Source organism: Eleutherodactylus coqui, chromosome 11 (genome assembly GCF_035609145.1).
Source record: "Eleutherodactylus coqui strain aEleCoq1 chromosome 11, aEleCoq1.hap1, whole genome shotgun sequence".
Taxonomy (NCBI): domain Eukaryota; kingdom Metazoa; phylum Chordata; class Amphibia; order Anura; family Eleutherodactylidae; genus Eleutherodactylus; species Eleutherodactylus coqui.
Genome location: NC_089847.1, coordinates 44,346,159 through 44,371,864, shown reverse-complemented (window position 1 = coordinate 44,371,864; position 25,706 = coordinate 44,346,159). Strand labels below are relative to the sequence as shown.

The 25,706-nt window shown below is 46.1% G+C and overlaps 1 protein-coding gene across 3 annotated transcripts in view; it reads right to left on the bottom strand.

Annotated features, from left to right (window-relative positions):
- Positions 1 to 10,433: 10,433 nt before the first annotated feature.
- Positions 10,434 to 25,706, bottom strand: part of NOD2 (nucleotide binding oligomerization domain containing 2) — a 73,199-nt gene continuing 57,926 nt past the window's right edge. For all 3 annotated transcript variants that reach the window (XM_066583960.1, XM_066583961.1, XM_066583959.1), the window contains exons 7-12: positions 22,783 to 22,866; positions 22,612 to 22,695; positions 20,679 to 20,762; positions 20,040 to 20,123; positions 18,543 to 18,626; positions 10,434 to 11,994 (exon numbers count right to left, since the gene is read on the bottom strand). In XM_066583960.1, the coding sequence (XP_066440057.1) occupies positions 11,919 to 11,994; positions 18,543 to 18,626; positions 20,040 to 20,123; positions 20,679 to 20,762; positions 22,612 to 22,695; positions 22,783 to 22,866 (496 nt within the window). In that variant the 3' untranslated portion in view covers positions 10,434 to 11,918. The remainder of the gene's footprint in view (positions 11,995 to 18,542; positions 18,627 to 20,039; positions 20,124 to 20,678; positions 20,763 to 22,611; positions 22,696 to 22,782; positions 22,867 to 25,706) is intronic.

Below are 25,706 nucleotides of genomic sequence, written 5' to 3'. Positions count from 1 at the left end.
CTTTTAAAGGGATTAATAAATTTCTTACGGGCTGGGAATAGAGTTAAATAAAAAAGGAATGTTTGGTACCCCCACAAAGTAATTGTGTCCCATACAGCATCATAATAGCTACCTTGAACTGCAGGTGACAGGACCCATCCCCTTTTTGCCCCCCCATAAGGAATAATGCTTCTGAAATATACAATAATGCACTCTATATTGTTACCCCCACAAACTACCAGTGCTTGTTTGTGCCCCCCAAAAAGTAATAATGTCCCACTGTACGCCCACAAATAAATGGTGCCCCTCTGTATGTGCCCCCACATAGTGTCCTCTATGCCCTCACAAGTTACAGTGCCCTCCTAAAGTAACAGTGCCTCCTATGTGCCCCCACAAAGTAATAGTTCTCTCAGTACCATGAAAAAGTGGGCATCTATATGTACACTGCCGCGCTGTGTCAGCGAGACCTGTCAGCAATGAAGCAGATGGGTGGAGCCCATCTGCTTCATTGGGCAATTGTCCAGTTTGCCCTCCTGACACCTGCCCTAACCCTGTTCTCATGATCAGTGGGAGTACCAGTGGTCAGACCCTCGCCAACCAAATAGTTATGCCTTATCCTGGGGTAACTTTTAATCTTGCATAATTGAAGGTCAGAGACCTTATGGGTTGCCTAAGGCTCCAGGGCTTGGTGTAACAGCATCCTCTGCACTTGTGCCCTTGGCTACTGCTACAGTAAAAAAAGGTTATGACTGGTGGAATGTAAAGGTGAAAAAAAAACAAGAAAACATTCGCGCTCATAGGAAGATTAGGTAATAATAATATAGTTGCTCATAGGGGTTAAAGGATGACAATATAGTGCCACTTACTTGGAAGGAGGGGGGGTATGGGTCCAACACAAAACCCCTCCTGATGGTAACATTCAGCGAATATCAGCTAAAAAGCCAGGTTCACAGGTATTAAACACAAGAACAAAAACAGGGTACCATGGCAACGCGTTTCAGTGCTATAGGCAGTACTTTTTTCAAGGCTGTTTCTCTACATCAATCCAAAACTCATTTGGATCTTTTTGCGGCTCTCCACCCTTTTTCCTGGATGCCCCACCTGGTATAAGAGGATTATATTCCGCAAGCTAGGATTACAGGTGTGACAACTGTCTCCTCTTGGGTCCAGGTGTTTACACCAGGTGAGTCCATCCACACATTTTTATTGTCCGTCTTTGTTCTTATACATTTTCCTGTGCAGTTTTAATCCCTATTAAAAAAAAACAAGAAAAATCATTTTTCTTTAAGCTCAAACTAGGGCACATCCTTAAAGGGATTGTTCCACGAAAACAAGTTATCCCCTATCTGAAGGGTAGGAGATAACTAATGTAGTGGCCCGGAGTTGGGGTCCACTACTGCACCTCAATATGCATGTGTTGTGTCTGTCTTTTGTTCCTGTTTTAATTGTGGAGTGCATTAGTTTTAGAGTCTGCAGGCATGAAAGGGTCAATGTCTGTTCATGTCTGGTGTTGTCTGGAAATTGTATCATTTTGTCTATTCGTGGATTGGTTGTTGATCATGTGATGAGTTAGTAATGGAATGAGGGTTCCAGGTGAGAATTTGGAAAGTTAGTGTGAGAGAAAGACAGAATGAGAGGGAGAGAGGGAAGGAGATGGAGTGATGGTCTGCCGCTCATGCCAGAGCCTGGCCATACCAGGAACCCTCCTTTTACCAGCTACTCTAAGAGAGTACGAATGCCCGGATATGCCAGAACCGCGTGGGAGCACAGCGCAAGAACCACATGTAATCGGAGACAGTGAGAATCCGCAAGTCTGCGAGAGAAATTAGTGTTTAGCCGTGGTTAGAGAGAAAGTTCAATAGGGAAGAAAAGCCTACAGATAACTGGAAATGTAGAGGTATAGTACCCTGGGAATCCTTGCCACTCCAACACCCTGTAACTTGTTCTGTGCAAGAACTGTTCATTTCTGATTGTTCAAGCAAGTTTAAGTAAACGGACATAACCGAAAGTCCCCGATTCCCATCCAGAAAAGCCTTTGTGTGTGGTTCACTTTATTTCTATGGAGCCTCCACATCAGAGGATGAAACGAGTTGGCGTCACGAGTGACAAACAGGACTTCAGGTAGCTTAGGTTACTTTTGTTGTTGCTGGCTGGGGTAGATCACAAGGTCAGGTTACTAGCCACCCGTAGCAATGAAATGGTAGAGCCCTATGACAAGACCTTCAATTTACCCCGCTGTCTCCTCCGCTCAGGGCCAGCTCTTCAGACACGGCTCTAGCTGATCGATAGGGGTCTTATAACAGGGCCTAGAATGGAGGGGAAGCCCATAATAGGAGTAGAAATGGCTGAGAGGAGCCTCAGCCTGGGCTTTACTTAACAGCAGTGTCTCACAGGACTTCATGGGGACTTGGGATGATGAATCAAGGAGCAAAATTGCTGCTTTCAGAGTGGAGCCCATTCCCAGCATGGTTGCAAGCTGCAGGGCCTTCTCATGGCAGAATAACAGTCACTTCCATGCCACATTTTGCCAGAAAACCAAACTTTAAACAGGACACAGTTTGCACACTCACTGCAGGCCATGGATCCTGTAGGTGGCTCGTGGGAGGTCCAGTTAGCACTTCAGTCTCACTTGTAGCCTACAGCAGTGACAACTATCATTTCGCTGCCTTCTGCACTGGGGTCTTGAACTGGCTACAACATGTCCGCATACTATACTGACTTCTCCTCAACTGCACCACACTGAGATGGCACTGTGCCTGACTCCATCCACTTCTGCAGAGCCACCTGTAGTCACCTGACCTATTAAAGAAACCTACTTCAAAGATATTAGTAATGACAATAAAAGGGAAATGGATGATAATCCTTCTACAGTCCAGCTGCAGTAGAGAGGTCCCAAAGGTGCAGAATGAAGAACTAGTGCTCTAGGAGTCGTACCACTGTTCCATTTATTCAATTGCTGGAGATAGCCGATTGCATGCTCGTCCTCCGCTCTATTTATTCAGGATCTTAGGATCACCATTCTCGGCATTGGTTGGAATCCCAGCTAGTTACCCCCTATTCTGTGGATATGGGATAACTTGTTTTCAGTCTCCTTAAGGAGTGACATGTGCCAGATATTTGAATCTAAGAATAAATGTGATTGTTCCCAGCAAGAGAAACCCAGTAATCTTGTAAGAATAATGAGATTTGTGACATGCATCTCATCAGTCTTGTCCTTTCACGCTGCTTAGGAACAGTTACAGCTGCCAGGTCGCTATGTGGTAGACCCCCTCTTGTTATTTTTGCATAGAATGAAATGTTCTTTGCAGATTATTGCTACAGAGTTAAAGAATACTTTGGGGATTAAGATTAAGGATTGAAGTTCGCTCTCAAGTAACTGGTGGAGGTACAATCACTACAAATGTGTGTGTCCCATGAATGATTCATAGTCTATTTTCTTTTCTTCTTGATCTCTCGTTTCACTGACTAATGAAATATAAATGGCAATGCTTGTGTCCAGGTCTAAATATGACATGAGAAGCTTCATCTCGGCGCAGGCCAGAGCAGTACAACAAAATGTTCTGCGTGTCATATACTGCTGAGAAATATTATCTGGTAGAGCAGTGCACTCCCAACCTTTCATTTGCTCACTGAAGCAAACAAGTACTTTGCATTAAGGCAGAGGTTACAGTTAAAGAGTTGCAGAGAAGAACTGCAAAAGGGGTTTACTTGAAAAGTTTTGAGATGCTTGTTTGAAATATGTATAAGGGCCCCCAAACAGTGTGTGACATGAAAAGGATTTTCTAGGAGTATAATGATAATAACACAGATGTAGCAAACGTTAACTTGACATTTTAACACATTATGATAACTAAGCTACGATGTACTATGATGCAGTGAATTGAGTTTTCTTAATGCACCAGTCATGTTAACAATTGCAACATTTATATTCTTAAGATAGATCATAAATAACACATGGTAGGGGTTCGATTCCTCGCTACACCGCTGATCAGCAGTTTGCAGGAACCACTGCACTACAGCTAGCACAACTCCTTAGACAGTGCAGTGGCCAGATATGGTACTGCAACTCTCCCATTCACTGGAAGCAGAATTTTTTTGAGGTGGAATTTAGAGCTGGAATCCACATGGAAAAATCCACTTCGGATTCCATTATGTGAGCCAATGCCACATTGGGCACATTATTACTAAGGGGCCACATTGGGGGCACTGGTATTATGGGGGTCAAATTGCAGTGCTATTACTGTAAATGGACACATTTGTGGGCACTACTGTGGTGACTAACGGCATCCTGTAGGGAAACCCTGGACACCTGACATACATGGGGAGCTGGGAGGGTATAGTGTTGACTTGTCACAGTGGCACTAACCGTGCTCTATCCCAGAGGGACACACACAGCCAGGGCAGCGCCGTGGCCTACCCTGGATACCCCTAGGATAGGGATGCCTGGCAACCCATATGACCGGGAAACACTTGTCATGCGTGACGCCACTGTTCCAGCACATGCCGGCATGACCTTTGGCGAATAAAAATGCAGCCACAGACAGTTCTTGGTACCATGGGTCTCTGGCAAGAGCCCGGCATAAACTTTACTGTGATAAATGAGGGTAACAATACAAGGTGGTTCAATAAAGGACTTCACAGTGCAGGCAATTAAGTAAACTCTGAGATCATTGACTTGTAGATTATTGACTCGTAGTACCTCGACCCAGCCCTGGAGACGCATGGGTGTACCAGACATAAAGGGTGTACCTCTATGCGGCGATCCAAACTTCAGACGGTTGCGTAGAAAAATGCAGATAAGCAAATAGTACCTCTGTACTGGGCCTTGCACAACACAACAAACTTACTGACACTCTCTTTTTCTCTTTGGGGCTCACTCCATTCTGCATCCATTCAAACCTCTCTGTTACGCCTGTCTGCTCTTAGTTCACCTTGCCAGCACACCTTGTTCTGTCCAAACGAGCCAGGGTTAACATTTCCTGTGCCTTCCAGTCAGGTTAATTACCTTGCTATGTGTCTGAGATGTGTGCTGGTGATTGACAGGTCTATCCACCTATCGGCTTCTCCCGCCTCCCTATAATATCCAGCTCATGTTGCTTGGGAGTTGCCGATTATTTTTCTGATCTTCCCGTCCGCTAGCCCTTGCTTTTATGTTCTGATTCTTTGTACGTTAGACCTTGCTATTGCTGCTTTACTTTCTGTTATCTGCCAGGCCTGTCTGCTAGCCCTTGCATTTATTTCCAGTTTTCGCTGTCCGCTGGTAATTTGGTCCTGGTATTTTGTGCCATTCCCTCATGCTTCTAGCCAGTCTGGTTTGGTGTCCTGCTTCTGTCAGCTTGTCTGCTAGACCTCGTTGTTATCAGCCAGGCCTTACCATCTGCCTCTGTTCTGTTTGTATTGTTTCATGTTGGTTCTTGTCATCTGCTTTTCCTGTCGGTGCTAGTGGGTATTTGTCTCTTGCATAGGTACTGCGGTCCCTGCCTGTCCCCCCTAGTAAGCGTAGGGTCAGAGTTGGCGGCCTGGACGTGTCCACCACCAGGGCTATCTCCAGGAAGGGACAGTGGCGTGGGTGTAGATCAGGGAGCCCCGCGCCGTGCGTACCTAAGCCCCCCACTAGTACCGTAACACTCTCCTTCTCCTCCATGCTTCAGTACATGAGGGATGGAGGTGCCACCATATACCCAGACCTCCTGTATGACCAAACTCCTGAAGACATGGAATCTCTCTTTCCCGCTCTCCAACACTTTTATAACCTTCTCTCACACCACATGACAGGACATAACTCGATACATTTACATGCAGGCTTTGGATTTTATTAAACATTAACTTCCCAAGCGCTGCAGCTGTGCAACACACACTGGAAATGACAAGACAGCTTTGCACAGTGCATCTACATAGGACAAACGTATAACATTTATGGAGGGAACCGCTACTACAAAGTGGGCAGATTGGGGGCACTATTACTGTGAGAGCCCACACTTGGGGGCAATGCTACTAAGGAGCTAAGTTGAGGACAGTATTACTGGGGTGGGGTGGGGTGGGGTGGGGGGGGGGCATTGAGGCACTATTACTGTAAATGCTCAGATTTGGGGGCACTATTACTAAGCTGTCTCACTGGAGGTACTATTACTAAGGGGCCATATTTTTACTGTAAGAGCCCACAATTGGGGGCACTATTTTTAAGGGGCCACATTGAGGCCACTATTACTAAGGGGCCACATTGGGGGTGCTTTTACTATAAAGGTACTATAAGAAACTACACTGTGGACACTAATAATATAAGGGGCCACAGAGAGGGGTGGGCCATTATTACTATTAAAGGTGTTGCCCAAGTTAACTTTTTTTGTAATTACTGCTCTCCATGCCTGAAAATAATAAAAAAAAAGTTTGTACTCACCTTTCCCAGGTCCCTGCAGCTCCAGCTCCACTTTTCCTTGTGACAGTGTGTTTACAGGCTGCAGTCAGCCTGTTTACGGGATGTCGGAGGCTGATGCAGCCAGTGACAGACCTTAGTGTTCAAGCTCTGAGGTCTATGATTGGCTTGAGCAGCCTGTGTTTGTTCTGCATACAGCGTGTAAGTATAAGAGGTGAGACCTGAGGATGCAGCGTTGGAGCCGCGTGGTCCCAGGAGAGATGATTATAGGATATTATTTTCAAGCATGGTAAACACTGATTAAAAATAAATGATAACTTGAATAACTCTTCTAATACTAAACTATTAGGCCTCATGTCCACGGGCAAAAGAAGAATTAAAATCTGCAGCGGATTTTAACTCTTCTCCCGCCCGCGGATCCGCATCCCATAGGGATGCATTGACCACCCGCAGGTAGATAAATACCCACGGATGGTCAATAAAAGGGAATAAAAAAAAAAAGGAGCATGAAAAAAAACGTGACATGCTCCATTTTCGTGCGGGTCTCCCGCAGGCTTCTATTGAAGCCTATGGAAGCCTTCCGGATCTGCGGGAGACCTAAAATAAGAATAACTTACCCGCAGCGGACCGGGCGGGTCTTCTCTTCCTCACGGCCGGATCTTCTTGCTTCGGCCCGGCGCATGAGCGCGGCACACCGCCGACGTGCCGAGTACATCCGCCGGCCGAAGAAAGAAGATCCGGCCGTGAAGAAGAGAAGACCTTCCCGGTCTGCTGCGAGTAAGTTTATTCTTATTTATTCTTTTTCAGCACTCATGTCCGCGGGGCAGGAGGGACCCGCTATGGATTCTCCATGGAGAATCCGTAGCGGGCCTGATTTTCCCCGTGGACATGAGGCTTTATTCATTCACACTATGGTTGCATTATACAGCAATGCTATGGCGGGTGAGGATCTTTGGGAATTTTTGTTATGTTTGTTATTTTCAGATTTTTTATAATAAGCTGAGAATTGATCACTTTTAGTTTTGGGAAGCAGGCACCATTTTGGTATTTTCATAACAAGAACATAATTATTTTAGTTTTTTTTTGTTATATTCCTAAGGTCATCTTAAATGCCACTACAGCCTGGTCAGGAGAACTCAGGAGGCTGGAATCGGCACACGTGATGGGGCGGAGCTACGCGATAACACGTAGAAGGGGCGGAGCCAGAACGCAGCTCGTGCCGGACCGAACAGAAGCCAGAAGACCCTTCTGCGCAAGCGCGTCTAATCGGGAGATTAGATGCTGAAATTAGATGGAGCCATGGAGACGGGGACGCCAGCGCAGGGAAGGTAAGTGAATAACTTCTGTATGGCTCATATTTATTGCACGATGTATATTACAAAGTGCATTAATATGGCCATACAGAAGTGTATAACCCCACTTGCTTTCGCGAGACAACCCCTTTAAGGTACAGTTAATGAAGAAGAAAAAGGAAAGAAGGAAAAGCTAGAACGAGAAGGAAAATAGAAAATGAAAAATAAGGCGCCCCGCACACGGGTGGAAATTTCAGCCCGTGCCTGTTGCCATAGGATTGCATTAGATAACACAATCCTAGGCAGACGGCCGTGATTTGTCCGCGTGAAATGACACGCGGAAAACAAATTGCGAAATGTGCTATTTCTGTGTGGGTCTTGTAGAGGCCCGAACAGAAATGTCAGTAGTGACAGGCCGGCTCCACTCTGCGCATGCGCCGGCTGGGTGGCTGCCCGCACACAGTGCAGAGAGGAGACGCCAGGAGCAGGTAAGCCGCAGGGCTGTGCAGGGGCACGGGTCCGCATCCCACTGCAAGAATTCTCGCAGCAGGATCCATCAACGCCGACTGCAGGTGGCCATAAATATATTTTTTGTTTCTACTTTTCCCTCCTCCTTTGTCCTCTTCTTCCATCTTTTTCGTCCATCTTCCTTCATTTTAAACAAACGAAAAAGAATAATTTTTGTGGATTCGGCCAAGACAAACTTCCTGAGGTACAGGTTTGCACCGAACCAAACTTTTAGTAAAGTTTGACCCAAAACAGGGTTCTACGGCTTTGGTTCTCTCAGCACTAAAAAGGAATATACAAGTGTGGTACAGTTAAAGCTTGATGTCAGCCATGTTTGTATTGACTTAGGTAGAGAATAAAGTTTTGTACTTTATCTGTATACAAAGTTGGGAAGTTCTAGAAATGAATATTGAGCTGATGAAAAAGAAGAACTGTAGGTTTAAAATATTTAGAAGCCAGGCAATAAAACAGGAAAAGATAATACGGGGTTACATAGCACAACGAAGCAGAACAATGGGCACATTATTGTGTTTCCAAATATACCAGAGGATGTGGGTGTATATGTCATGCACAGCGCTGGAAACAGAACAGTTCAAACACTATTATCTCTTACAATTGTGTGTGGACAGAACAGTTTTCAAAAGGCATTTTTAAATCATTATAACTGGCCTGAGCTTATATATTGATGTCCTTCGCTGCAAGACTGATTTACATTTAACCCTTTAAGAATAGTGTCTAGTTCAGTACTTAAGAACGCAACGTTTTTTTGAGATTTTCATCTCCACTTTTTAAAAGTCCTTATATGCTGCAATCAACATTGATTTTGGCATGTAAGGGGTTAGTGGCGGGAAGCACAGTTCTCTCCTATACCCACCATTGCAGTAAGATCCTGGCTGCCAGTTACAGCCCGCTCCAGCTGCAGATGGTGCAGGCACAGCCCCAAAAATTAAAGTTATAGGCTCATAGCAATGTGTCCTATGATATAGTGAAAGGACAATAAGCACATGCTGAAGAAGTCCATGCTGCGCAACGCGCGTCACGTTTACAGGATGGCAGCGCTAGAACGACAAGACATGCGAGTATAACAATAACACTCCTAAATCTAGTGGCCCATGTCCTGTGAACTCATAACTTTGATGCTATGGGGCTCATAGGACCTGCCAGATTCCCTCCAAGCAGGTTGGCCCACCACAGACTCTGATGACCTATCGCTAGAACATACCACCAATGGCTGATTGACAGCTCTACTGCTTCTTTCTAGTGGTCAGCAAGAATCCCAGCAGTCAGACCACCATGAATAACCTAGTAGTATGTCACCAATGTCTTAGGTTCAGTTCACACAATTATAGTACTGCATTGTACTAGTGTATAAATAGTTTATTCTTTAACCCCTTAAGGACGCGGCCTTATTTTCTTCATTTTCGTTTTTCCATTCCCTCTTTTAAAAACTCCTAACTCTTTTATTTAGGCATCAATGTAGATGTCTGAGGTCTTGCTTTTTGAGGGACAAGTTGTATTTTTCAATGGTACTGCGATCTGACAGGCAATCTACCACAGATGTGGCTTGATAGTCAATCTGCGATGGCAGCCCCGGTGGCTTTCAAAAGGCCCACCGGCTGGCATGGCAACTGCACGGTACCCTGCGATCTCATCGCGGTGGGTCGTTCAGGCCCCCACTCATCAATCAGGGCTGCTTATCTGAGCTGTTGCAGGTGGGTATCAGCTGTAAGAAACAGCCAGCACCCACATTATATGGAGTGGGATCGACCACTGATCCCCCTCCATACAAAACCATGACACAACTATACATCATGGAGCGTTAAGGGGTTAAAGGGAACATGTCACCACATATGAGCAGCATAAACTAATTTATAGTGCTTATAGGTCAGGTTCCAAGCAGTCCAGGGATGTAGTTTTTATACTCACCCGACTCCCTTTTCTCACACTGTCACACTGTGAAAGTTGTCACCAGCAGACTCCTGTCTGCAGCTGTGTGTGCACACTCCTATAGGGAACAGTGTGTCTGCAAGCACACAGCAAACTCCTCTCTGCAGGCTGCATGTGCACATACACTGTCCTCTATGGAAGAGTAGAGATGCATCTGCCAGTACTGACTTCCACGAATGACAGCATGGGAATGAGAAGCCAGGTGAGTATAAAAACTACATTTTCGGAACCATCATAGCAGTTGTGAGTGCTCTGGCCCCTTCATTGGGGCACAGTGGCACTGCTTGGTATTGCAGTTGCGAAGGAGCAGCACAGGGTAGGAATCCATAGAAGACTTTTCAAGTTCCAAACATCATCTTTATTTCAAAATCCGCTGGTTACAGAAAAACTGACATGCGACGTTTCGGCTGTCACAGCAGCCTTTGTCAAGCCTGCCAACACTGAAACATTAGCAGCAATATATATATAACAAACCAATCAACACAAAGCAAAAAGACACACCTTCACCTTACCAACATCCAATTGGTTCTGTGGGGGAGGCATCAGGTGCAGAGCATCAAAGACCATGGTGTCCCCATGAACTACGTCATAGGTCTGTGTCGTAAATGGCGTCCGCATCATGCGGGAGCCGCTGGATCCCATAACATCATCAGAATAGTCCGCGCATGTGCGGGAGACGTGCCCGTCCTATGGCAATAGAGAGGGAATCTCCTCATACTGTAGCCGGACTACAAGTCCAGATCCCATACCGAGTGTGCACATTTTTTGCTCCCTCATTGTTTGGACTTTGGTTTGTGCTGCTGACATTTGCTTTTCTTGTTTGGTATTGCAGTTTTGTCACATACAGAAGCCTTCAAACAACTGATTAGCCGAGATGCCAGGAGTTGGATATCCACCGATCTAATATTGATGGCCTGTCCTCAAGAAAAAACATCAATTTTAATGAACTTAAGCATGGTGGCTCAGAGGTTAGCACTGTTGCCTTGTAGTGTTGGAGTCCAGGGTTCAAATCCAACTAAGGACAACATCTACATGGAGTTTGTGTGTTCTGCGTGTGTTTACATGGGTTTCCTTCCACACTCCAAGAAGATACTAATAAGTGAATTTAAAAATTGTGAGCCCCAATGGGGACATAACTCATAATGTGGAATACGGGTGTGCCTTATAAATAAATGTGATTAGATTCCTTTACATGTTTTGACACATAATTTTTGGGGGGAGAGGGGGGGTTAGCATCAATATTTGTTCTCTCACTAATTGACACTCTCCTAATCCCCATTAATCATAACAACCTAGTGAGTTACTAAAATATGGAGGACTCGATAGACAGAATGGCCTCTCAATACTTACCACCAAACTACAGCTCAAACAGGAAAGGGTGATATTACAATTAAAACATTACCATCAGGGAACCCAAAGCAACTTGTGGAAACCAGCTTGTGGTTTATTGATGTAACGGAAACCAGTTTTTTATTTACTGACTTCCTGCCGAGGCTTCTGTCGAGCTGCAGTGTAAAGAATGGGCAATGGACAGAGCAACAGCCTAAGAACATTAAAAGCTTTGCAGCTTCGTTTGTTTAATATTCTCAATAAGTGAAGGTGGATCAAGTTTTAGAGCGTTCTTTCAAAGAAGACAAAAGATCTTTCTTGTGTTTAGGACGAACATTTCAGACGTAGTCGACTTCTTTCCAGACGATGACAGTGTTTCATTTGCTGAAACAGTCTGTTTTTGTTAAAATTCACCAGTCAAATGATTGTTTAGTTGAAATTGTCCATTTTCATCAGATTTAGTCCGTATGGGCAACTTTTAGATGTGTTGATCACCCCTTGACAAAGAGTCTATCCAACTGTTCAAATCTCTCCTTTTCTTCAATCGTGAGCTTAGTTCCCTTGAGCCTAGGGTGTAAAGAGGATAAAGAGAGAAAGTCACTGCTTGATAAATTCAACTCATTATTGGCGTCATCAGTTTTTGAAATCTTACTGCTCTTTCTATCGCAGGTCAGTAGATTGGGTAGAATTTACCTGGTGACAGGTGGCCTTTAAAGTGTATCTGAGTTTTCAACACATTTTCTAAAATACACCACGGTCTCCTTGCACTCTCATTTGCTGCTGTTTGCCCCCTGTTTCTTGTTTGTAACTTCTGATTTTCAGGCGGTCTTCCCCATTTTTCAATTGTTCTACCGTTTTGAAATCCACTTTCAGGGAGAAGGGTGTGCAGCAAGCATAGCATTCTGAAAGTAGTTCACTGTCCTGCACTCCCTTGCCCTAACTTCCTATGCTGCATTGCATGGTCTCTGGTCCAATCAACAGAAAGGCAATATCTGAATGCCCATCCATCTGCTTTTTCAGGATGATTTAAGCGGTACTGGTGCATCTTGTCTCCACCGGAAGCTAGGGGTTTGACAGCCCTTAGCAAGAGGGAACGCCCATGTCAGGCCCCTAGCTGGCGATTTGTTGTATTGCTGTCCGGCTGCTAACACATTTACAGCGCCCAGCGCTGTGGTGCTTTCGGTCCATCCGGCCAGGAACAGACTGACAGCACAGCAGGGACCACAGTGTGGAGGCAGACACAGTTACAGAGCAGCACCCAGCAGAGTTCAGAGGTTGACAGGGAAGAGTAACCTGCTGCTCTTCATGAGCCTGCTGCCGGGAGCGGCGAAAGTAATTCTGCAGGCATTGTGTCTTCCTCCGGGCAAGCCATCTATCCATTTTTTAGAGGCTGCCAGGGTGCAGGTCAGCACACACTTCACAGGCCGACGGGAGCAGAGATAGGAGGGTGCCAGATCCATTAGAGAACGTCATGGAGTAGGTGAGCAGAGACATGTCAGCCAGATGACACCAGAGACATGCACTTCTGCAGGGTCGCAACGGGAAAATGGCAGTGGAGATGGGACACTGTCTCATCAGCTGTGGGGTCACAAGGGTAGATGCCAGTGCATATGGGACACTGTCAAGAACAGGGATGTGAGGCCCAGTGGGGAAAGTGACAGGCTGCATCAGCCAATCACCACCTGTGGGCATCACCAGGCCATCCCCTACATGTCAAGCTGACTAACCCATGTCTCTACACATTCTTCCGGTGGAGACAAGATGCACCAGTACCGATTTAAGCCCCATTTACATGGGACGATTATCGCTCAATGTCTTTTAGGCAACAATCATTGCATGTAAATACTACCATCATTAGCTTTTCGGCCGAACGATGATTTTATGTTGAGTTAAAATCCATTGTTTTGTCGGGCAGCTGATAGCAGGGACCGCAGGCTGTGATTCACCATGGGAGTGCTGATAACATTGTTTTCAGCTGCAGTCCTGTGGCAGAAAAAAAGGGCTGTATACAGATAACAGACCACCTGCTGTTATCTGCATTCAGAGAAGGGAACCTCATTTACATGCAAATGAAGCTAATAATATGCATTCCTTCCCCCTTAGCAGCTTATGCATAATGATTGCTCTAACTGTCATTACCCCTATCTTTTGAACACATTTTGAGCGATCATCTTTGCATGTAAATGGGGCTTTAGGCAGTCAGAGACATTCTGGCCAAATGATTGGTAAAACCACTTTAAGGCTGGGTTCACACGGTGCAGATTTGCTGCGGTTTGCTGTTGCAGTGCAATGCAGTGTAAATGTGTTTGGCCAAACAGCTGTTCTCACAGGGCGGTTTTAGAGCAGCTGCGGCGCCGTTTTAGAATATACAGCATGTCAATTCTTGTGGATTTTCCACAGTGCTTTTTTGCCCACAGCCTCTATGGACGCAGCAAAATCCGCACTTGAATACGCTGCAAAAATAAAAAACCGCTGCGGAAAAAAACGCTTGCGGATTTTTCGAGCCGAAAAAGTGGCCAAAATATGAAAGAAAATCTGCAAGCCAAAAAGAACCTTTGAAGCGGTTTAGCCGCAGAAGCTGTTCTTCTGCAGAAAAACCACAAAGGAAAAACCGCAGCAAAACTGCGGCAAATCTACCCCGTGTGAACCTAGCCTTATGTGTGCAAAGACTCACACAGATGCTGTAACAGCAGGAGAGGCAGAGATTGTGGAGATTGTTATCACAGAGTCTGCAGACCTGTCAGCCTGTGTACAAGGATGTTTCCAATACAGGGAGGGGCTATCTTCACAGAGCTGTCGGTGAAGATAGCTCCTCCCCCTGCTGCTAAGAAAGCATCCTTTAAATTAATAAGCTCTGTACCTAATGACAGAAAATGGATTTTAAGTGGGAAGGGAGACCCTAGAGGCTGCCACTTAAAACGTGATTAATACCAGTAAAGCAACATCATTTTAATGCAAGTATATTACAGAAATTATTAGATTAACAGAAGCTAGTAGATGAGCAGAAGTTGTCTGTAAAGTTAGCGGCCCTTTAAATGTCTTTATTAAAAAAAACACCAGAAGAAAGGCTATATCCGAGGGAAGCCTAAGGCTAATTTCACAGCAGTGAGATATCGGGCTGTGAATGTTAGCCTGATATCGCGCTCACCAACGAGTGATGCCCCCGTGGATGTGAGGCGTTTTTGTGTTAAAACCCTCTCATCAATTTGGGGAAGTAGCAATCCTCTGCCGCAGAGTGTTTCCCATTGTTTTCAATGGGTATACCTCACATCGCACTCGTGCGCACCTCGCATGCTGTGCAATGCTACGCCGGCCCCATTGAGAACAATGGGCGATGCGAGGTGTTCCGAGGGAATGTCAAAGGATAGGCCATGCCCTGATTAATTCCCGCAATGCAGGAAAACATTGCTCATGTGCATGACCCCATTCAAAAAAATGGGGTTCATATTTGTGCGTGGTTTGTGCGTCTCGCAATGTTTAAATCTTGCACGATTTTCTCGGTCGTGTGAAAACACCCTAAGTTTGGCTTTTCACACTGATGTTTTGTTGAAAAAAGAAACAGTGTTACATGCCAGAAGTGGATTTAAAAGGAATGGGAAGTGTAAAAGCAGGTTTTCTACTTCCTGCTGAATCTAATTCTCGCTTTGGCACAAGAGACTACATCAAAAACGGAAGCAGCTTTTTTTTGCGAAAGTGTGAAACCACCTTAACAGTCCTAAACAGAACAGTTAAGCATTCTAATAATGTTTTATTTGCCAGTATTGCTATATTAAAGGGAGAGAATAGTTTGTCGATTGGCATATATAACTGTAACAACCTCTTCCACTGAATGTCTGCGGTCATCTGTGGGCTGTTTGTCTTTCTCCTCCGTGAAGCAATAGCCTCAGCTGTACATCACTATTGTGTTATCAAGAGTATTCTGGTCATGAGTTGTGGTTTCTACATGACATTACACACTTGTGAAAGAGGAGTCACTGTGCTGCTATACAGCGCTTCCCAAGGGTTCGCCGGCGGTACAGAGGTTAGAGCTCAGTCAGACTCCGGTTCTCAGTCAATAGCTTCACACTCCAGGAAAATGTGGCTATGGTAAATTCAAGGTATGTAGATGTACACTTACCTACCAAAACTATTTGGACACCCGTATCAGTAGAATGAATCATGTCTTATTAGCAAATCACATGTCCTAAATCATTCTACATAGGTGGCGGACCCTTGGAGGTGTCAGTGATAGTTTGTGATGGGAACTGCACACTATTGGATATACGGGTTATGCCGCTGCACACAAGCCGCTCATCATGAAGTACAATGCATCGGCCCGTCTACAGTGGTGCAAGGAGCGTCATCAACGGATAGTTGAGCAATACAAGAATGTTCTATGGAGTGACAAATCACGCTACTCCATCTTCACATCAGATGGACATACCTGCATGTGGAGGATGTCTGGGGAACATCTACTGCCTAAATGTGTGTTGTACCAATAGTTAAAGGAGATGTCTCGAGGAAGCAGTGAATTTTTTTTTTCCCAGTCCCCCTAATTAAGCATACATAACTAAGCCCCCCTGTAAATGACTTTTCTAGCTGGTTCGTACTTACCGTTCCAGCGTTTCAGCAACTTATAAAAGTTTCCCCAAGATGGCCACCGGCTCTTTTCCCTTCGCTTGCTGCAGCCCGACGTGCGCGCTCCCGAGACGCTGCCAGCTGTGTCTCCATGGCAACCAGACGCCCCGCAGCCGCCGACCGGACCCACCGCAGCTGCCGACCAGTCACCCACCGCCAGGCAGCAGGTAACCGGCGCTAGCCCCCGGCTCCCCAGCGCTACGCTCCCGGCTCCCCAGCGCTACGCTCCCGGCTCCCCAGCGCTATGCTCCCGACTCCCCAGCGCTACGCTCCCGGCTCCCCAGCGCTAGACTCTGACAACAGACGAAGGCCCCGGAGCCCAGCGCTAGGCCCCGGAGCCCAGGTGAAGGCCCCGGAGCCCAGCGCTAGGCCCCAGAGCCCAGCGCTAGGCCCCGGAGCCCAGGTGAAGGCCCCGGAGCCCAGCGCTAGGCCCCGGAGCCCAGGTGAAGGCCCCGGAGCCCAGCGCTAGGTTCCGGAGCCCAGGTGAAGGCCCCGGAGCCCAGCGCTGGGCTCCGGGGCCTACCGCTGTGGCCCGGGACCTTCACCTGTTAGTCAAGATCACCCCCCGACCCATCACTTACCTGGGCGGCTTCTCGGGGCTGCTGGGCTGGGCTGGGCTTCTCCGCTGGGCAGCTCCAGTTTCTGCACCTTCCTCTAACAGAGGAAGGTACAGAATGGCCGCTCCAGCGCGCTCCCGAGCAGTGACAGCTCGTCTGCGCATGCGCAGAAGAGCTGTAGCGGGGAGCACACTGAAGCGGCTCGTGCTGGAAGGAGAAGACCGGACTGCGCAAGCGCGTCTAAAAAAGCAAGCTGCCAGCGAATTTAGACGGAACCATGGAGACGAGGACGCTAGCAACGGAGCAGGTAAGTGGAATAACTTCTGTATGGCTCATATTTAATGCACGATGTACATTACAAAGTGCATTAATATGGCCATACGGAAGTGTATAACCCCACTTGGTTTCGCGAGACCACCCCTTTAAGTAAAGTGTAATTTCCTTTATGGTCTGGTGATGTTTTACATGGTATGATTTCAGTACATTGGTGGTAGTGACAAGACAACATGAAGATGTACCCTGACATTCTAGACAATTATGTGCTGCCAACAAGTATTGCTGACCATACTCTGAGAATGGTCAGCAATACTTCCAATAAGACAACAGGTCTTGTTACAAATCCAACAACATTTTATGTTGGTTGGAGGATATGGATGTTCCACGATTGGACCGGCCTGCAGAGTCCCAACCTGAACCCTACTAAACATCTTTAGGATGAATTGGAATGTGGAGTCAATAAATGTGAACAGCGTCTAACCTCTTTTGCAGAACTCACCAGACGTTTGCAGGATGAATGGAGGGAAATACCAGCTGAAGTGTATCTGATTGATAGCCACATTCCTATAGCAATGGCAGGGATTGAAAAAAATGCTATGTCTGGAAAAAACTGAGAAACCTTTTTCTAATCCTAAACAATACATTTCAAGACAGAAGGGATTCCCATCCCCGACTCCCCCCCCCAACCCCCTTCACACTTCAAAAAATAAAATCCTCCTCTAACATGGCTCATTTATGGCATATTCTTGGACATCCCATAAATGCATTACATAGGAAAACCATTAAAGGGTGCCGATACACGCTGAGGCTCTCTGGCTCAACAATCTACCGATCTCTGTTGATTTCCGGGTGGCACCTGGAGTTGACAGGTAGCATGTAGACTCACTTAAAGGAAACCTGTAACGTCCCATAACCATTAGTTATAGTGCTATTAGGGGATGTGACAGGGAGACGAGTGATGTATTTTTTATACTAACCCGTAGAGATGAGCGAACGTGCTCGTTTAAGACAATTACTCGATCGAGCATCGCTTTTTTCGAGTAACTGCCTACTCGGGCGAAAAGATTCGGGGAGCGGCGGGGTGGAGCGGGGGGTAGCAGTGGGGAACAGGGTGGGAGTTCTCTCTCTCTTCCCCCCTCCACTCCCCCCGCACTCACCCCCGGGGCCCCGGTACTAACCCGCTACCTGGTTCCTGCAGTGCTCCCCTCTCTTTTAAGATTGCACGACGCATGGCACTCTGATAACAGAGTTTTAATGCCTTGTGTGGTTTTCAGCCTCGGGCACCGCAGGAGCCAGTTGGTGAGTATAAAAAATAGATCTCCCGGCTCCCTGTCACTTCCACTAAGAGCACCATAACTTACTCTATGTTATGTGGGGACGTGACAGGTCCCCTTTAAAGCCCAGCTGCCACCTAACAGTTAGAGATCCGCAGGCTTGTGCGGCAGAAAGCCACAGTGTGTACAAGCCCCTCATTAAGATTGTGGAATGCTTCACTTCCGCTGTAGCAAAATGTACATTCATCAGTTAGTGATAACAGCTGATCTCATGGGTGCCCATAATGTAGGAACCTGAACAATGCAGAAAACTCAGAAGTGCAGACAATAAGCGACATGCAATACCTTACCATAAGACACAATGGGAATAAGACCAATTACTGGTACTTACCAGATGGCAGTAATAGTGTGGTTGGACTCCAGAGCTTCAGCGAAGGCAGATACACCGCTTCTACTGAAATCATTGTTGGAAATTCTATCAATACGAAAGCAGAAAATTACAATGGTGGAGGAAAAGTTCTGTCATGGGCTCCTATACTGAGACAACACGAAAGGACATTAGGGAAAATGTATCAGTACTGGCGACCCCCTGTGCAACATATAGCAACAGCAACATACATTACTGTGGACATGCCGTAGATCCGCGGGAAAGCAGGAGATTTTTTTTTTTAAATTGTACTGCGTGTACGTCCGGCACGTTGCTGGCGCGCCTGGATGCATCTGCCATGCTGGATCTCCTCTCTGGATCTGGACAGGTAAGAAAATGTCTTTGACATGTTAAATGATTCTCCCCTGCCAACAAGCAGAAATCAACTGTGATTTTCCGCTCGCGGGGGAGAATCGCAGCATGTTCTATTCTGTGCGAAAAATCACATAGACGGCTTCCATTGCAGTCAATGGAAGCTGTCCGTCCTGCGATACTTTTGCAGTGAGCACTGCGGAAGTACCGTGAGAATCCCTGTCACAGCCCAGCGCCGTAGTGTCATGCGCTGCACTGCTCCTTCGTGACGGCACACCAGGCGAGACGCTTGCGACGGATCCGGAGAGCTGAGTATAGGGTCTCAGAGGGGCGCCGAGTGTGATTTTACTGTGATATTTCGCAGGCGGAATCCGACCCGGCCGTGGGCATGAGGCCTAACTCCAATAAACAAAATAATAAATAAAATAAAATAATAACAGAGTCACCAGCCTGGATGTTATGGTGTCTGAGATGTTAGAACTTTTTGGGGGTATTTTGGGGTTACGGATTCTGAAAATGCCATTAGTTTTTCTCCATCAGGTCTGCTTATCAAGATATGACATATCACTCCAATCCCCCTATCAACATTAAAATTTTCCATCCCTGAAATCTCCCTCGAGATAAGGGAGATTTCAGAGACATTTTTTTTTTGTTCCCCAGTGTTATCTATGAGCAGCTTTACCCATATAGATATTTTACTGTACACATGATATATATGTACACATGACTGTATACATAGACAACCAAGACTTTATTCAGGGCTTCTTCAGGCGACCATATACGCAAATACGCTCGCCTCAGCATAATGTATTTGTGTGTGAACAAGTCATTTTTGTTTGTGTATCAGCGCATAGTATTGTATTTTTTTGCGCATGCATGGCATGTTTACATTCACCTGTAAAACACCCCCACCGTGATTTTAGCGGCTCTTTAGCCTAAGGAGGTCCAGATGTGTTCTTTTCCCCATGGTTTTGAGCAGCATATTATGCAAAAAATGTTCATGAGAACCAACCCATTGAAATCCATGTGTTCTATTCTCTGTGTTTTGTGTGCTAATATTTCATGAGTGCAAAAACATGCGCAAATATGGATATCTGAAGAAGCCCTCAATCAGATATTGAATATGACTTCACTCATCAGTATTCTTACTTCAAAACCTTCAAGGCATCGTTTTTCTTAAGACTCTTTGCTATCAAAATGGCATCACTATCTCGAAGTTTGTTTTCATCAAGCCTGCAAAAAAATGCATTGAAAACCTTTTTATGAAAATTGTGTTTATACTGTAGCTCTCATTTAAATTTATGTTGTTTTAAACTAAAAAACAGGTGATTTTAAGACTCTTTACTATATATTTAATTAACAGATTTAGGCCACTTTTAATTAAAAGAAAATCATTCTTGAACTGCCCTCCTATTTGGCTGAAGCTGAAGACTGTTGCTACAGAAAATCCATATGTGCACCCGGTGAATAGGAGGGATACCTATTAATTAGCAAAGTGAGCAGGTATACCATATTTAAAGTTATTGTTTGCACTCCATATAATACCTTCATGGAGCACAATATTATGGAGGTATTCTTCCCTTGAGGCATTGTTCCTAGGGAAGAACACCTCCATAATATGACATCTGATCATATGGCACACATGAATTGAAAGCATACAAAAGTACAGTAAGGATGAATAGACAGTTATGTCTGTTGTAACTACAGACCAATAGAGCTTAGAGGTTGCATAGAGATGCAATGCAGTGTTGTAATATTGCTATAATGGGATTGTATAAAAATGTCTACCAAAGTTCCTCTAATACAGTGTTCTTCTCCAACATGGCAGCCAGCGCCTCTCCTCCTACACTTCCTATATTGTTGCCCACCAAGCTGAAAATAAAAGAGAATGATTTATGATAGTTACAATAAAGTAAAATAATATGAAATATTCATATATGATGTCTAACAATTTTAATTGCAACATTTTCACTAATTTTCTTCTTCCTCCCAGGTCTTCGTTGTTCAGTGCACCCTGAAATATTATAATAGTCTCCATCCTGCTTCTGTTGTAAAAAGTTTCCTTTATCTTTTTTTTGGCTCTTCTTTTTTTCTTACTTCTGCTTGTTGTTATAAATCAAGGGTGCACAACCCTTTCTGGTTCGGGGGCCATATTGTCATTTGGAACCACTTCCAAAGACCGAAATTAAACTTAAAGGGATATTATTATTTGAGACATTCATGGGATATCAGAAGTATATGCAATAAATATCTGATTAAGATTTCCCCTCCAAAACCTCCAGTTATCTGGAAATGTCTCCTTGTAGAATGTGTGTGTGAGTAACAGAGTGTAATCAGAAGGAAGCCTACCAGTAGTGTTGTGTCTGAGACTGTCAACTTGCTGAATACTTGGAAAAATCAAAGCTGGACTATATGAGTAAAAAAAAAGACAATGTCCCTCTGGTTTGAAGACTATCTTTATGGACTCTTTTATTTAACAACGATTAACAACGAGTAACCATTTTGCTGGAAAAGAGGTACTGGCGTCACGTGACAACACTGTTAATAGTAATTACCATTGTTTACATCTGTCTGTTCATTTTGCATTGCGTGCAGCCGAACTGGGCCACTTTGCACCACTGTTGGGGAGAGATCACAGAACCACCCGTGACAACCATCTTGAGAGCCCCGTGGTCTCACCCACAACAACCGTCCGCCACTCAGATGCCGCATAGTCAGCGCCATGACAGTTCTGTTCTATGAGTGTTTATTATGAATTTAGGAGATGAACAATTGATAGGAAAAGTATTGATGTCTGTTAGCTTTGCTGTTTGTGCTATGGAGGACCTAGCAAGAGCTACACAGTGCACATTAGTATTTGCCTTTCCCCAATTATGAGCTTTTTGCTACTCCTCTTTTCTCCGACATGGAAGTTACATGGATAAGCATTTCTGTGTGCAAATAGTCTGAGGCCCCACCAAATGGAATCCTAGCCCACATGTTGTCCCTGGGTCAAGAGTTGAACACCCCTAATATGAATGATGCTCAACTATCCAAGTAGATTTTTGCCTTCATCTTTGAGTATTACTATTGCAGTGTTTGTTTTATCTTAGCAACGTTCATTCATGTCTATTTGCTCTGCCCTCTAGTGACATCTTAGTTCTACTTGTACTTTTGTTCACAGTCTGTATGTTCTTGCATACTTGTTGGTCTGTTCTGCTTTCATGCTTCCATTGCGTAGCCCCAAATTCCATCCAGGGACATGCAGGGAGATCCCCAGGTTCCTGTTGCAGGGTCACCATTTTCAGAGTAGGTGCTCTGCTTAATATGCAGGTTCAGCCATAGCTAGATCGGGATAGTCCCTTGCTTACCCTTACATCTGTTGTCTCATTTGCCTAGCTTCTCCATAACATTTGGTGTGCCTTATGTCTCCCAGCCTTCCCTAATCATTTGTCATTGTTTCAGTTTAGGCTTGGTCAGACATGACAATCTCTATGTATAAAATGGAGATCAAATATGACTATATTCTTCCTGTCTGCAGGTAAACACTGTCACAATGTGGAGATGTCATCAGCTTGGTAGCATCGCAAAAGTTACAACTTTTGGGGATAGTGAGAGAGATCGGTTGTAGGCCATAAACACTCCCTGTTCGTCTTCTGGGACTACAATATTCTGAAATTACCTTTCATGAATTTCTCTTACTCATCTACAAACAGATATTAATTAAACACAGAATAATTACCTGAGCCATATCACAGTCTTGTTATCCTGTAGGGCATCAGCAATAGCTTTTGCTCCAGTATCGCCCACCTGATTTCCCCAAAGTCTGAAAGTGAAACAGCGGATTACAGGTAAATTACATTAAGTAGAAAAAAAACACCAATCCTATTGATATAATGGTCTCTTTACTCACCCTAGATATTTAATTGATTTATTCTCACTTAGGCCATCTGCTAAGATCTGTCCACCAACATCAGTGATAAAGTTATTTCCAAGCCTGAGGAAGAATGTACATAGATGTTATGCTTTGATTTCAATGCTTTTATAGCAGCAGTGGAGACGTAATGTAAAGGCCCTGGATGTAGTTAAAAAATCTTTAACAGGGCTCCCACTTAGCATGTGCCAGTTATGATACTAAGATTTTCTTATGCGACCAAGGGGTCTTTGATCATCCTCAAGCACCAAGGTTCGCGAGTAACTGCTACCTTTACACCTCCTATAGCTACAACCTTGAGCAGCAGCACCACATTACACATAGAATGTATTGTAGAGCAATGGACCCAAATCTACTACTGCAGAGTCACATAGCGCCATTCATACATGAATAGGCTGAGATCACCAGAGTACTTTGGTTCATAGGTGATGTCTTTAAATGGGGGACTCCCTTACAAATTCAAACACCTCCCAGCCTGGATGTGTTAAGCTTGAAGTCTCACTTTTGTAAGGTGGAAGTGTAGTGACCCAGTACTGGTACTACGGAGTAATATTAACATCTAAAGGCTCACTTATACAAGTGTATGTCACCCGTGTAATACGTGGTGCTAGAAACTAGAGATGAGCGAACGTACTCGTCCGAGCTTGATACTCGTTCGAGTATTAGCGTGTTCGAGATGCTCGTTACTCGTGACGAGTACCACGCGATGTTCGAGTTACTTTCACTTTCATCTCTCAGACGTTAGCGCGCTTTTCTGGCCAATAGAAAGACAGGGAAGGCATTACAACTTCCCCCTGCGACGTTCAAGCCCTATACCACCCCCCTGCAGTGAGTGGCTGGCGAGATCAGGTGTCACCCGAGTATATAAATCGGCCCCTCCCGCGGCTCACCACAGATGCATTCTGACATAGTTCAGGGAAAGTGCTGCTGGTGCCGGAGCTGCTATAGGGAGAGCGTTAGGAGTTATTTTAGGCTTCAAGAACCCCAATGGTCCTTCTTAGGGCCACATCTAACCGTGTGCAGTAGTGTGGAGGCTGCTTTTTGCAGTGTTGCACTTTTTTTTTTTTTTGTATATGGGCCGTGCAGAGCATTGCGTCCTGCAGTAATTTTACATTGTCCAGGGCCAGTAGTGGTGAGGCAGGGACAGAAGACATATTTAGTGTATATAGGCAGTAGGCCTTTCCAAAAACATTTGGGAAAAAAAATCTATTTGGGCTGCCTGTGACTGTCCTCAGTGTACTGGGTCTCTGCTGGGGGTAGTTGTCCTAATTCATACGCAGCCAGCTAAGTGTTACAGCAGGCTTGCGCAGAATTCTTTTTCTGCCTCTGCTGTGCGTTCCGTAAGCGAAGTCAGCCTCCAACCACAGGCCAATAAGCGGCACATTTAATTACAGCGTTCTGTTTCTGCACTACTGGTAATACAGCATGCTGAGGGGTAGGGGTAGGCCTAGAGGACGTGGACGCGGGCGAGGACGCGGAGGCCCAAGTCAGGGTGTAGGCACAGGCCGAGCCAGTGCGGTGGCCAGGGGTAGAGGCAGGGCCTGACCGAATAATCCACCAACTGTTTCCCAAAGCGCCCCCTCGCGCCATGCCACCCTGCAGAGGCCAAGGTGCTCTAAGGTGTGGCAGTTTTTCACAGAGACGCCTGACGACCGACGAACAGTGGTGTGCAACCTTTGTCGCGCCAAGGTCAGCTGGGGAGCCACCACCACCAGCATGCGCAGGCATATGATGGCCAAGCACCCCACAAGGTGGGACGAAGGCCGTTCACCGCCTCCGGTTTGCACCACTGCCTCTCCCCCTGTGCCCCAACCTGCCACTGAGATCCAACCCCCCTCTGAGGACACAGGCATGAGTGCCTACCGGCCTGCACCCACACCCTCACCCCCGCTGTCCTCGGCCCCATCCAGCAATGTCTCTCAGCGCAGCGTCCAGACGTCGCTAGTGCAACTGTTTGAGCGCAAGCGCAAGTACGCCGCCACGCACCCGCACGCTCAAGCGTTAAACGTGCACATAGCCAAATTGATCAGCCTGGAGATGCTGCCGTATAGGCTTGTGGAAACGGAGGCTTTCAAAAGCATGATGGCGGCGGCGGCCCTGCTCTACTAGGTTCCCAGTCGCCACTACTTTTCCCGATGTGCCGTCCCAGCCCTGCACGACCACGTCTCCCGCAACATTGTACGCGCCCTCACCAACGCGGTTACTGCCAAGGTCCACTTAAAAACGGACACGTGGACAAGCACAGGCGGGCAGGGCCACTATATCTCCCTGACGGCACATTGGGTGAATTTAGTGGAGGCTGGGAAAGAGTCAGAGCCTGGGACCGCTCACGTCCTACCCACCCCCAGAATTGCGGGCCCCAGCTCGGTGCTGGTATCTGCGGCGGTGTATGCTTCCTCCACTAAACCACCCTCCTCCTCCTCCTCCAACGCAACCTCTGTCTCGCAATCAAGATGTGTCAGCAGCAGCAGCACGTCGCCATCAGTCGGTGTCTCGCGGCGTGGCAGCACAGTGGTGGGCAAGCGTCAGCAGGCCGTGCTGAAACTACTCAGCTTAGGAGAGAAGAGGCACACAGCCCACGAACTGCTGCAGGGTCTGACAGAGCAGACCGACCGCTGGCTTTCGCCGCTGAGCCTCCAACCGGGCATGGTCGTGTGTGACAACGGCCGTAACCTGGTGGTGGCTCTGCAGCACGGCAGCCTCACGCACGTGCCATGCCTGGCCCATGTCTTTAATTTGGTGGTTCAGCGCTTTCTGAAAAGCTACCCACACTTGTCATAACTGCTCGGAAAGGTGCGCCGGGTCAGCACACATTTCCGCAAGTCCAAGACGGACGCTGCCACCCTGCGGACCCTGCAACATCGGTTTAATCTGCCAGTGCACCGACTGCTGTGCGACGTGCC